Raw genomic sequence first — 13013 nt, 5'->3', positions numbered from 1 at the left:
GCCCACAGCTGCTTCTGTTGTCATTTCAGATAATAGAGACAGTAGCCACTGGCAGCATAATTTAACAGCAGGAACTGCTTAAATGTTCAATTAGCCCATCTGAGAGATATTGCTAGGTGAGTTACCTTTGTTTTCAAGGGGAACAATAGTGAAATAACTACTCTGCAAGAAAGGAGAGGAAATGTGCTTGTGATAAAAGAATGTGCTTTCTAATTTCCATTTTGTGCTGTGGGATTTTGTTGGAGATCAATTATTATTTATTAGCTTGCCAGTCTCCCCCTGCTTAATCCCTTTTCACTTGAATAAGGCTATTGGGAACAAATGGAAATCAAGTTAATGTTGCAATCCTGAATCCACTTGTCTGTCCCACTGAATGCAATGAGAATTCAGAACAGATTTTACATTATTACATACAAATTAAGTTTGTGCATCTGAATGTCACATATTTGCATAAATCTCAAATGAGCAAGCTGCATTACTGCTATTAAGATTCCTTGTAAACTATTTCTATTGCTAACATGCATTGGGAAGGGCGGAGTTCTGTGTGAACCAAGCTGGGGCTATTTCTCTGAATTTCTTAAGAGAAACTTTGCTGAAGCCTAGGGAAAGTTTTTGGATGGTGATGATTGCTTGAGATGCGGCTCTATGTTTCGTGGACTTGCTGGGAAGATGCGGAACACTGTGTTGATCATTCTCTGAATTCTTTATTCCTGGAACAGACTCCGTGTCTGCAAAAGTGTTTCCAGAGCAGGTGTTAGCCTCCTTTATTATATGATCCGATCTCTCAATAGCTGTAAAAGTTTTGTGCTATTCTGAAAGCTCTTCTACTGACCTGTGCCCTAGAGAACTCTTCAGCTGCTTCAGCATGAGAACTCTTCTAAGATTTATCTATAACTTTGTATTAGCTGAAAATTAGGGGCTTATTCTTCCTCAAATTAAAGGGATGCTTCTGTAGCTTCAAACTGTGAGTTTTCAAACTATGGCTAGGCAGCTTTAAATTTGTGATAGCAGGATTTTCCCTCTTTGAACTACCAGTAGCTATAAAGTTTCAAAAGGGGTGCAACTATGCAAGCTGCTGATTGGATATTACAGCATTTTACCTAAGCTGCAGACAGAAGCCTATAGCTGCTTGGCTTTTCCTTCACTCCAAATTGGAGTTCATTTCAACTGAAAAAGAATAACAATCTGCTCTGCAGAATGGTATTTCAAATCTAAATGTGCATATTGCCTGCTACTCATGAAATGAAAACAGTGTATGAGTTTGGGATTTTATCTGAACCAGTGTGCTATGGAAATCTAGATCTTTTATATAAGGTTCTTTTATAATACAATACATAAAGATGAGTGATTAATTGAGAATTTCCTACAAGGTTAGTTCGCACCTTTCTTCTTGAATAAAAACATTGTATATTTTATTAAACAACTCTTCCTGGCCCTAGGTAGTGTTTCTTTCTTTTAGGAATGATTCCTGTAATACTTTCAAAGCTTCCTAGACTCTGTCAGGCTTGCCCAGAAGCACGGGACTTGCACTGGAAACTATGCAAAAATATACTGCAGAAAAATGTCAGGTTACAATGGAGGGGTGTGCGGGGACAGTGCTGTCTAACAAAAAAGTTCTGTAATGGCTTATACAGTTGTAGAAGGGACTGCTTATTCTTGCTAGGATATTTACTAGAGAAAAATATTATTAGTCTGTAAGGTTGTGTACGATTCCTCATTTGTTGTGGGACACCAACTCTTATTAATCTGCGACTATTAGCCATATGTCTGGCTGTTGGAACGTTGACCCAGCCATATCTGCCCTAGGAGTACCGTGTTTCTCATATTATAAGACATGTCTTATATTTATTTTTTCCTCAAAAAACCACACTATGGCTTATTTTCAAGGGATGTCTTATTTTTTTCCTCCTCCTCCTCCTGCGGCCAGCATTGCTGCTGCGCCTATCACTATGTCTTATTTTCAGGGTATGGCTTATATTCCTTGAATGCTTAAAAATCCTGCTATGTCTTATTTTATGGGTATGTCTTAAAATATGAGAAACAGGGTAAGTGTCCTTAAATTCCTTGGTGCCGCAAGCTTTTCTGAGCCAGCGTCACAAAGGAGCCCTATGTAGGGGTGAAGCAGAGTTTAACCTTCTTTTGGGGGAAGGGGGCACAGTATGCCAGGGAAGGGGAACCTGTGGCTCCCCAAATGATGCAGGACTGTCCCTAACCACTGGCCCTGCTGGCTGCAGCTGATGGAAACTGGCATCTAACAACCTCTGGAGGGGCCCAGGTTGGGGGGGGGAAGAGCTGTAGGATTGAAGTGGGTCCTTGAACTAGAGATGGGCAAGAGCAGGCAGAGGGCAGCCAAGCCAGACTACCTGCCCCTTGGCCCCCTGACCAGGCCCTAAGCATAACACTACTGAAGGTAATGGGGCCCTTTATATGTCCAGCTGTCCTTTGTCAACAACAAATTGTTGCTGTTTTTTGTGTTGAATATATGCTATATGGTAATTTGTGGACCTAATAGGTATCTCAAGCCATTTGCACATAACAAAATATGTACAGTATTTTATCAAAGTAACTGTTGAACTGAAATACAATGAAGAAGTATATTAATAGTGAAATGCAATTAAGACGAAGTATATTTTGGGGGGGCCCAAGACAGTGGGGCCCTAAGCTATAGCTTGTTTATCTTATACGTAAATCCGGCCCTGGGGCCCTGCCCTGGCACCCTCTTCCACCCCCATCGCTCTTTCCCCCTTTCTGGTCCCTCCCTCCTTCCTACCCCTCCCGTCCCCTCCGTCGTCCGCTTTAAGGCGAGGGGCGTCTACTCGGCGCGCAGTTCTCGCGCGGCTTGGAGGCGGAGCTGTCGCGAGCTCGAGCCCGGGCGCCGATTGGTTGCGGCGGGTTGAATGTAAGATGGCGCCCAGGGACCTGTGAGGGGAAAAAAGACGCGGGGCCTGAGGTGGCGACGGCGCGAGGCGGCAGAGGGGCCGGGGTGAGGCGGCGCTTGGCGGGGACGCGGAGAGCCGAGCGGCGGGCGTGTGGCGGACGGGAGGGCTGGAGTGGGGCGGGTGCTGGTGCTGGTGAAGAAGAAGAGCTGCCTCAGACCGGGCGGGGTGGAGGAGGAGGCGGCGGCGAAGGAGAAGAAAAAGAATAGCGGCGGCGGGGAGGGGGAGGGGTAGCGGGGCCGAAGCGCGCTCCCGCGAGCCCGGACCCGGCTGTTGTGTGTGGCGCTGGGGAGCGCGTGCGCGCGTTCCGCGGTGGGGGGCAGGTGGTGGTGGTGGTGGGAGAGGATCTCTGCGTGCGTGTGCGTGTTGGAATAGGAAACTCGTAGGGCGGGATCGGGCCGCGGCGCGCAGACTTCGAGGCCTGCGTCGTTCGTTCCACGGTGCCCGCGGCCCCGCCTTGCGCTCCCGACTCTTCCCCTCACCAGCCCCCCCCCCCGGTTCCAGAGGCGGCAGGCGCGCGCGTTCCCGGTGTTTCGCGCGGTAGGAAGTCCACCAGGGCCGTGGGACCGGGCGCGCGCCTTGGTCTGCTGCGGGCGCGCTCGCGCCGCTTCTCCTTCAAAGGCGCGGACTCGGGTGCAGCAGCAGTAGGCGAAGTTCCAGGATGAGGCCGGCGGGCCCTAGTGCTGCAGAGACCCTGGGGAGGCGGGGTGAGCTGCCACGGCTGCGGCCAATTTTCCTCACTCTTCCCGAACCCCCTACCCCTTCGGCCGCCGCCGTTGCTTCTCTTCCTCCGCCTCACCTAGCCATTTGCGCGCGAACAAGGATGCTCATCCCCACCCTTTGCCAGAAGGCTATAATAAATGGAGGCGAGGCGGATCAAGGCGGGGCCTTTCGGTGTGCGGGCCTTGTCTAGGAGCCTGCAATATTTACAATATCTGAAAGCGCTTCATGCTGTGATTACAGTGGACCGTTGAGTGTAGCATTGTACAATACCTCTGACAGGACAGTTAGGCTTACTTGAGTGATTCTCTCTCTCTCTCTCTCTCTCTCCCCCCCCCCCCAAGCTGAGTAACTTTCCCTATTCAGCTGATTGCAGCTCTAGATTTCGTTTTCCTGAAAACCGATAGATACCTTTTAACACTGCTGTTTCCCTGCAACCAGTGACTGGGATTATTTGCCCTATTTATCATTACTAATGATAGAGATGGGTGAAAGAATCTATTGTGGGCCCTTTCTTGGGTTGCAATTTCTGTGGGTCTGTCATGTGAACTACAGTATTCCTTTAGCATTCCACAGAGTTTTGTAGTACTTTAAAACCTAGGTGTTTGTGGATAAGAGCACCTTTTGTTCCTGTGCATTTTCTTAGGGCTCTTCTAGGCTTTCAGACCCTTAGCTAGAGCATTTTTAAATGTAAAGCACAGTATGCTACCAGTACTATGGAAATATACTAATCTACTTTTACGCTAGCATGTGCCTAATGTCAAAAACATGTCTTGATCAGTAGGGTGGACCAAATACTTGTGCTGCTTACTTGTGCTGCACTAGTAATAAACAACTGAAGTGGGTGGGTGCACATATACAACAGGTTGCAGGTTCAGCCCCCACAATCTCCAGATAGGGCTGGAAGTTACATTATTCTGAAACTCTGCGGTCCTGCAGCTGTTGCTTGACTACAACTTGCTTCATCCCAACCCATTGGCTGTGTTGATTGGGGATGGTGGAAATTCCATCAATATCTGCAGCGCCAGAAGTTTCCCACACCTGGTGTAGACAATACAGACTTTCAATGCTTCCTGTATCTACTGCAGCCATGCCTGTGTTCTTTCACTTGCTACCTCATTCAAGGTTTCTGAAATGCCTTTTTAAAACAATGGAGTCTCTAGAAATGTGAAAAAATTGGGGAAAGGTGGGGGATTGGACTTTTTTTGGGGGGGGGGTGCTTCACATCTCTACCAACTTTGTCATATAACATTGTCTTCTCCCATTATATTTCTTCAATAAATACATTTAAAGTGGGGATGGAAAGGGTTTCTTTGTTCTGTCTTCTCCAGAATGTCACGAGTCTAAGAGTTCAGGACATGAATATCAGAAATACATACAGCATGGTGCCTGGTGAGTTTAGATTGTCTGCATACTACAAATGTGTGTGCTTTCAATAATGTTTAAGTTCTCAGAACTAACTGCTTGATAATCCGCTTGGCCTGACTTTCCAGATTTAATATTTACATGAAAATGCAGATAAAGGAATACTTGCTTCCTTAGGCAGGAGTTGTTGTTTTACATATAATTTATTTCAGTTTTTCCTGAAAGTTGATGGAATGCACATTATACCAAGGTCATGTAAGGATGAAAGCTCAGTAAACAAACAAACAACTGACCTTTGATTCATATATGATTTCTGCAGCAATGGTATCATTAACATGAAGAAGTGTGCATGCACACGAAAGCTCATACCAATGACAAACTTAGTTGGTCTCTAAGGTGCTACTGGAAGGAATTTTTTATTTTGCATTTCTATATTTATGGATGTTGGCTAGAGCATTAACACACTTGATGTGCATTACTTTTTTTCTGGATGGTATCTTGGCACAGTGACACTAGGCTGAAGAATATCTCCTGCAATTCACTGGTGCTTGTAACTTATATAACAGAAGACTTCCAGAAGACTGGAAGATTCGAAGGAGGTAAAACAGCTTGTGATGGTTCAACTTGGGATGGGCAAATTTCCATTGTAGAATTCTTGTCAACTTTTGTCCTATACCACTCTAAGCTTCCCCCAGAGTTCGTCTTGCTACCGCTAAAATATTTGGTAAATGAAAGTTTCAAATGTTTAACTACTAATCTGCCCCAGTTTTATGCAACAGTGGTAGTGACAGTAGCACCTGTGAAAAGAAAAGTTGTTTCCTACCAGTAACATTAGGTTACAGAGGTGTGGACAAGGTAGGGAAAAATGTGAATTTCAACTGTTCACCAGTATTTAATTGGGAAAAGGATCTTGGAAGCAGTGGTAAAGTATTTCATGAGTTGGTCAAATCTTCTTAGGTAGAGAGTTATCAACCCTTACTATATAATGTGCCTAGATTTACAGGAAAGGAAAGATATATTTCTGGGTAAAGGTAAAGGTACCCCTGACTGTTAGGTCCAGTTGCGGATGACTTGGGTTGCGTGCTCATCTCGCTTTACTGGCTGAGGGAGCCTGCGTCTGTCCGCAGACAGCTTCTGGGTCATGTACCTATTTACTTTGATGTGCTTTCGAACTGCTAGGTGGGCAGGAGCTGGGACTGAACAACAGGAGCTCACCCTGTTGCAGGGATTCAAACTGCCGACCTTCTGATCGGAAAGCCCTAGGCTCTGTGGTTTAGACCACAGCGACACCCTGGATAACGTCTGTGAAACAATTTAAACTTGCAGTTGCTTCTTTTTGAAGTGGTGGCAGAAAAAGGCAACAGTTATAATGTTAGACCAGATTTTTATTTCAATTTTAATCATTGGTTCTCAAAAGTATGAGTTGTGTGATCCATCCTTTAATAGCTTCATAGAAATAGAAATTAAGATCTTAAGTCCTAATTGTATGTAAAGGTACTTCAAAATGCAGGAGACAGAAGGCTCTTGAATATTGTGTGGCATTCTCTAGCTAGTATATTTGTGGAAATCATATTTGCCCTAGAAAACTGGGCCCATGAATATTTCCCAATGTTATAATAATACTTTATTAAGTATCTTAGAATCTTATCTGTGTACATAAGATCGAGGCAAACTAAAAGGGTCTGCATTTCAAAATCCACTGATTTGAAAACAATGATGACTCCTTCAGTGTCTTGATAGCCATAATGTTCCAGAATCCATATTGCCTTCCATTAGGCCAACCCAAATGCCCACAAAATAGTGTTTATCAGGTTATTTGATTGGGGAAGCTACTGTGTCTGCATCTGGTCAGAGTCCTAAATGGAATGTGGGAGGTAGTAAACATTTAAATCTCTTCTAGATACTACAGTATACAGGTTTCAGGTTGCACCTAGGACTTATGGGAAGAAGGAACATAGAATGGTTAATTCCTCAAATCCAGCCGTATGTCTCCATAGTTAGCTATTCCTAAAATTTGCACAAATTGCAAAATTAAGGTGGTGTGCAGGGGAGACACACAGACTGTTCTTTTAACTTTTACAGAATCTGACTATCCTTAGCAGCTTGATTAGATGTAAATTCCCTTGAGTACCAGTGGGGCTTAGCAGTATGTTTGGAATTGGAGTATAATTTTATTCCAGTGTGAGATCCAATACAGTATTAAACCTGAGAATTATTACCCCATTCTGTGACGGCAATGCATTTGAAAAGGCTACTTCTTTGGCTAGAATCAGCTGATTCTAGCCAGTGCCACCAAATGCTTTTCTGCTGGAAAAAGCGGTGTGTCAAATATGTTAGATTTAATCTCCTTTGCTGTTGGGGAATTGTGTTTACTGGGTCAGCAGCAAAGGGAATAGCATCATTAGTTCTGCCTTGCACAGGCAGAACATTTTTGCCACCTGGAACCTTGATTGGAAAAGTGGGGATCTTTTTTATTAAGCATCTTAATTTGAATACTTAAGTGGCTAAAATATGGGAGCAATATGTTTCACTTACAACTTTCTAGAAAAAGTAGATCAGAGTTACTAGCTAAATATAAAGAGTTCTCTAGGCAATGTGTAGATTTTGCCCCTCCAAACTTTAACTATTAAATAGGCCTGATTTGAAAAACATTCTGTTACAGTGGCAGTCATGTTATGTCTCTTATTTTAAAAGCATAATTGCATTTTTGGCTTGGGTCTATTTTTGGATCCATCTGCATCTGATGATGTATCTGGCATGGCAAGTTTGCAACTATTCTTGTAGCAATTGGGCCTCGTATATGTTAAATGTAATTGTCTGATTCCTTTAGGTTTGCTTGGTGTGATATTGATGCCCATGATCTGTGGGAAAGTTTCTAGTGCTTTACTTTTCTGCAGAAAATTTTCCATAAATTCTTTAGTAACAATGAACGGGTGCCAATTACAGATACAATATTATGCAAGTGTGGCAGTTTCAAAGTTTTTAGCTTTGTTCTCTAAATACAAGTAAAATAAGTATTCTAAATTAGATCACTCTCTAATTTGCATAGGATCCCCCCTGAAAATCCCCATACCGTATTTTTCCATGTATAAGATAATATTTTCCCCCCTAAATTTTTGAAGTTTAAAATAAGGGGGTCGTCTTATACACAGATAGTGCATGGTGTATTTTCTTAATTTTGGGTTAAATTATACATGGAAAAATATGGTAATTGTTGAGGCCTCATTTATACACGGAGTCCTGCATTTGCTGCCATCCTGATGGTTGCTGCCACATGACGATTGGTAGTAACTGCAATTCGCATCCTCTCAGTTAGAATCATATAGTTATACCATGATGCCAATTTCTGACCCAATTTGGGTATGCATTGCTGGCATGGTGTGTGTTCCATCCTAATAATGTAGATGGAAGTTGCAGATGATACCAAGAGTAGTGCAGGAGCACCCATGGGGCAGCAGCATTCATGCTGCTCCAAATAATATGTAGCCAGGGCCAGAGACATCTGCTTGACTTTTCAAAAACAAGAAATTTGATAGAGGGCCCAGACATCATCCTCTGGTCTCAATGGTAGCTGAAATCTGAAACTTTTATTTGAGTCCTACAGTAGTCCACTGCAGGTAATTATTATTAATAATATTGTACAAAGGGCTACCTTTGTACAATAAATATATTAATGTGAACAAATAAATGCCTAGGTGCTGGGTGGCTTCACTTCAATGGCTATTGAAGTGATGACTTTTCTCTCCCCTCAGGCTTTCTCACGGTGTAGTAACTGGTGGTGTATCTCTTGAGCTTTCATTTCTCTTTAATTGCAGAATTTCTTTGGTAGTGGAAACTACATATAATGCTTTATGAGTGAGAAATTCTAGTTCGTACGTTGCTATGCCTTGTAACTCAGTACTGTTAAGTGTTCAGAATTATTAGCGACGCTTATGTTGTTTAAAAAACAAAGACTGCTTCTCAGGATTTATGCGTATTGACCAGGGATGTGTGTGTTCTGTATACATTTTTCACCCCATTTCATATTTTTCATAAGGAAACACAAATTCCGTACTTATACAGTCGTACCTTGGAAGTCGATTGGAATCCGTTCTGAAAGTCCGTTTGACTTCCAAAATGTGTGGAAACCAAGGCGTGGCTTCCAGTTGGCTGCAGGAAGCTCCTGCAGCCAATTGGAAGCCTCAGAACCTGCACCCTGCAGCCAATTGGAAGCCTCAGAACCTGCACCGGACGTTTGGGTTCCAAAGAACGTTCGCAAACCGGAACACTCATTTCCAGATTTGAAGCGTTTGGGAGCCAAAATGTTCGACTCGCAAGGCATTTGACTTTCAAGGTACGACTGTAATATGAAAAATATTAGCCAACCTAATGTGTATATATATTTACTTTGAATTTATTTTCTAAGATCTTTTGACTTTTTGAATGGCCTATGTTGTTCAACTGTAAGTCAATAGATTTGGCAAAGCCTTTGCCAAAACAATTAATTTTGCTTAATGAAAACTTTACCACTGTGGCCTGCCCACCAATTGATGGAGGCCTTTCAGCCTGCAGATTTAGTGAATCTATGCAAGGCTCAGTGGGTATACACGAAAAAAAATACCATAGCCTGTATGAGCTATGCAGATTACCTTGCTTCGCATAATTATTTTAGTCATTAGGATACATACTAGGCAAAACAATAAGGTCCTACTAGTCTCTCCCAGTTCTTGAAATTTCCACACTTTAAAGAGAAACTTGGTGTGCATGTTTAGTGGAAGCTAAGACCATTAAGGCATTAAATTGTACACTTGTGCAAAATTTCCAGGCCCTGATGAATCATTTCTACTTAGTGTGTGGTTGATACTGAAGCCATGAAATAATGTGTTAGAGCATCCACAAAAAGGAAGGTCTCTTTACTTGGAGCAATGATCCACTTACTCTCTGAATCAGAATTACCTGTGCAGAGCCTGAATGTTTCCCTTTTGGAAATTGGGAACCTCCACCTCCTGGAGAGATTCTCCCATCTTTCCTCTCCTCCCACCCAACTTCCTTTCAGATTTTCCTGTTCTTGCACCATTGTGGCTTGGTTTTGTGTGCTGAGTAATGTTACGCTACGTTGCAAGGAATGGTTACCTTTTTTGCATGCACAGGGAGACAAACATTTCAGGGGAATCAGTAGCCTATTGGAGTTGTGGAACCTTTTTAAAAAAACAACAACAAAAAATTTATTCCATGCCTAGTGGGAACTTCCCAGTTTTTACAGAGGGTACCATATATCAGTGGAGACTTTAATCATCTGATTTGGATTGGGCTTGACTGCCTTGAGTTGAGGTTCTCATTGAAAGACAATGGATTTGTAGATTAGTGGATCTTAATAGAAAGCTGCATGTGTCTGTTATGCATGACTTTTCAATAAATTAACCTGTGGTGAGTAGTCAGAATGACCTGAATAATATTTCTACCTTATTGATAAAGACATCAGAAATGTAAAGAGAGTGGCTTAGAGTGTAATTGTAATGGCTTGCTTTGTTTCTTTTAAGGAATCCTGAGTACCTTGCAATATGAATAATTCTTTGGATAACACCATTTCCTTTGAAGAATACATCCGTGTGAAAGCACGAACAATCCCACAGCATAGGATGAAGGAATTCCTGGACTCCCTTGCCTCCAAGGGCCCTGAAGCCTTACAGGAGTTTCAGCAGACGGCTGCTACCACCACCATGGTATACCAGCAAGGTGGCAACTGCATCTACACAGATAGCACAGAAGTGGCTGGATCTTTGCTTGAACTTGCTTGCCCAGTTACAACAAGCGTCCAGCAGCAAACACAGCAAGAGCAGCAAATACAAGTGCAGCAACCCCAGCAAGTTCAGGTAATCTTTAAAAGGATGCACGTCTTATTCTTTGCTGCTTTCATACATAAAAATATGCAGGAATTTGAGATCTGGGCAGCTTTCATAGACAACTATAGAGACATACTCCTTGCATTTCCTCCCCTCCAAAACAAAATAATTGAAAAAGAACGTGGTTATTAGGTTCAAATGTTTTTGCTCGTCATTCAGATAGGTTAAAGATTTTGTTTAGTTTTCTATATCTCTGTTACATGGACCAATCTAATTCAAATGGGAAACTTAATTTAAATTTCTCCACCCTGCTAATTTTTCTTTTTCTTTTCATAGTGCATAAAGTACCTGTGTTAAGTACTTGGGTGATATTCAGCTGTCCAAATGTTGGGCATGCATGGGGCTGCAGAGGAGAGGAAGGGGAAAGTCCTCTCAGTGTTGGATATCTGTGAATGTTCTTTAAAAGCAAACATGACCATAAGATACGGTAAATTATTAAGAAGAGTACTGTATAGTCCAAAGAGCACAATAATAAGGCAAATCAATTTTAACTTTACTTCCCAAATGCCATTCTTTCAAACATTGTATCCATATTTCTAGAGGCCTGGTGTATCTTGAATTTTCAGACATATTCTTCTGCAGAAGTGACTTTTAAAGCACATTTGCACAAAACTTCCTGACTGCTTCTAGTGTTTCATTTAAACCAATAATACCCATCATTCTGGTGAATACCTAATGGTAAACAAATGGCTTACTGTAACTTACATGATTCAGCGTTAATAACTGGGTCATGCGTTCCTTAGGCACTTTGCATTTGCCTGCTGGTGAAAGGAAAGCAGAGAGGGGGCCAATCTGGGAGCAACCACTCAGAAAGCCCTCTCTTGTGCCTTCACTAAATTTACCTGTGATGGTGGTGGAACCGAGAGCAGGGTCTCCCCTGAAGATGATAAAGCCTGGGCAAGCTCATACAAGGAGGTACAGCCCTTCTGATAGCCTGGATCCCAGCCATTTAGGGCTTGTCTAGCAGTCAGGTTCATAACTTCTCTGTCTTCTTCCTTTCCCTTTCAACCCTTACTGAATTCAGTTAACATAAACCTGATCACAAAAGTTTTGAGTCTGCCATCATGGAGCTTTACATTTTGAATAGTAAAGAGAGATTCTTTCAAGGCTCTGCATCAGCACTGGCAGTAGGACTCCTGGAATCAATTGGCAGTCACCTGAGGCCAAATTCTGCTTGTGGCCTTATGGTTGCCAGTTCCAACTATATATGGAATCATAATTGCATACATACATAGATCTGAGTAACAGGGATGATTAACCTTAGATTTGTAATACTGACTCCTAATATTTGATTCTGCCAGTCCCCAGTAATTGGAAACACAGTGAGCAGTTTAGTTCACCCTTGATTTAGGAATTATTTTTCCCCATTGAGGAATTTAGAGCTTACTTTATTATACTACTTGAAGCAAACACATGTTTTGTGGCCATTTTGTGTTTTGTGGCCATATTGTGTTTAACTTGAAGTACAGACAATAACAAACTAGCAGAAAATGTAGTCATGCTTCAGAGGTTAGTAAACTAATCCTATATTTCTCTGTATTATGAAACCTAATGTGATTCAAAAGTACATGGCTCTTTGCTACTGTGTAAACAGTTACAGGCTAGCGCTTTCATTTGAATTTCTTCAAAGAGTTTTATTTACATTAGAAAAACAAGACTTGTTCAGCAAACCTAGGTGCCCCTGACATTTAATTAAATGCAACAATACCTAGGCATAACACTTAGCTGTAGGTCTCCATTGGAGATAGTTCTAACTATGTTGCCTTACCTGGATGCTATTTGCACTTTCAACCATCCATCTGTAATAGTGAACTTAGCATATGATATTCCTGGCACTGATATATAGATAGAATCTGTGTAAGAATCAGTTGTGGTATACTGAATGCTTAAATTTAGGATTAGGCCAGTCTTTTATTTATATAGAAAAACAACAACCCTATTGATGCACAGAATATAGAAATATCTTATAGATGAAATAATGAGGGTGTTGAACAATACTCTAATTATTCGAACCTTTTCCATCGGACCTGGTATAGCTTGAAGGTATCCCAAATATTGCTGTTCTAAACCTCTTCGGACCATTAAAAATAAATTTTAACAAAAGAATACA

The 13013-nt window shown here is 42.1% G+C and overlaps 1 protein-coding gene across 8 annotated transcripts in view; it reads left to right on the top strand.

The window, feature by feature from the left end:
• Window positions 1-13013, top strand: part of QRICH1 (glutamine rich 1) — a 33603-nt gene that overhangs the window by 1740 nt on the left and 18850 nt on the right. For 2 of the 8 annotated variants that reach the window (XM_088662596.1, XM_088662597.1), the window contains exon 2: window positions 10541-10873. In XM_088662596.1, coding sequence (XP_088518722.1) covers window positions 10562-10873 — 312 coding nt within the window. In that variant the 5' untranslated portion in view covers window positions 10541-10561. Of the gene's footprint in view, window positions 1-2825; window positions 2984-3299; window positions 3644-4987; window positions 5049-7948; window positions 9355-10540; window positions 10874-13013 lie in introns of those variants that run through there. The other 6 variants (XM_088662594.1, XM_035106843.3, XM_088662595.1 and 3 more) reach the window with 6 other exon arrangements.

This window comes from Zootoca vivipara, chromosome 2 (assembly GCF_965207765.1).
Source record: "Zootoca vivipara chromosome 2, rZooViv2.hap1.1, whole genome shotgun sequence".
NCBI classification, from domain to species: domain Eukaryota; kingdom Metazoa; phylum Chordata; class Lepidosauria; order Squamata; family Lacertidae; genus Zootoca; species Zootoca vivipara.
This window is presented reverse-complemented; position numbering and strand designations above follow the sequence as displayed.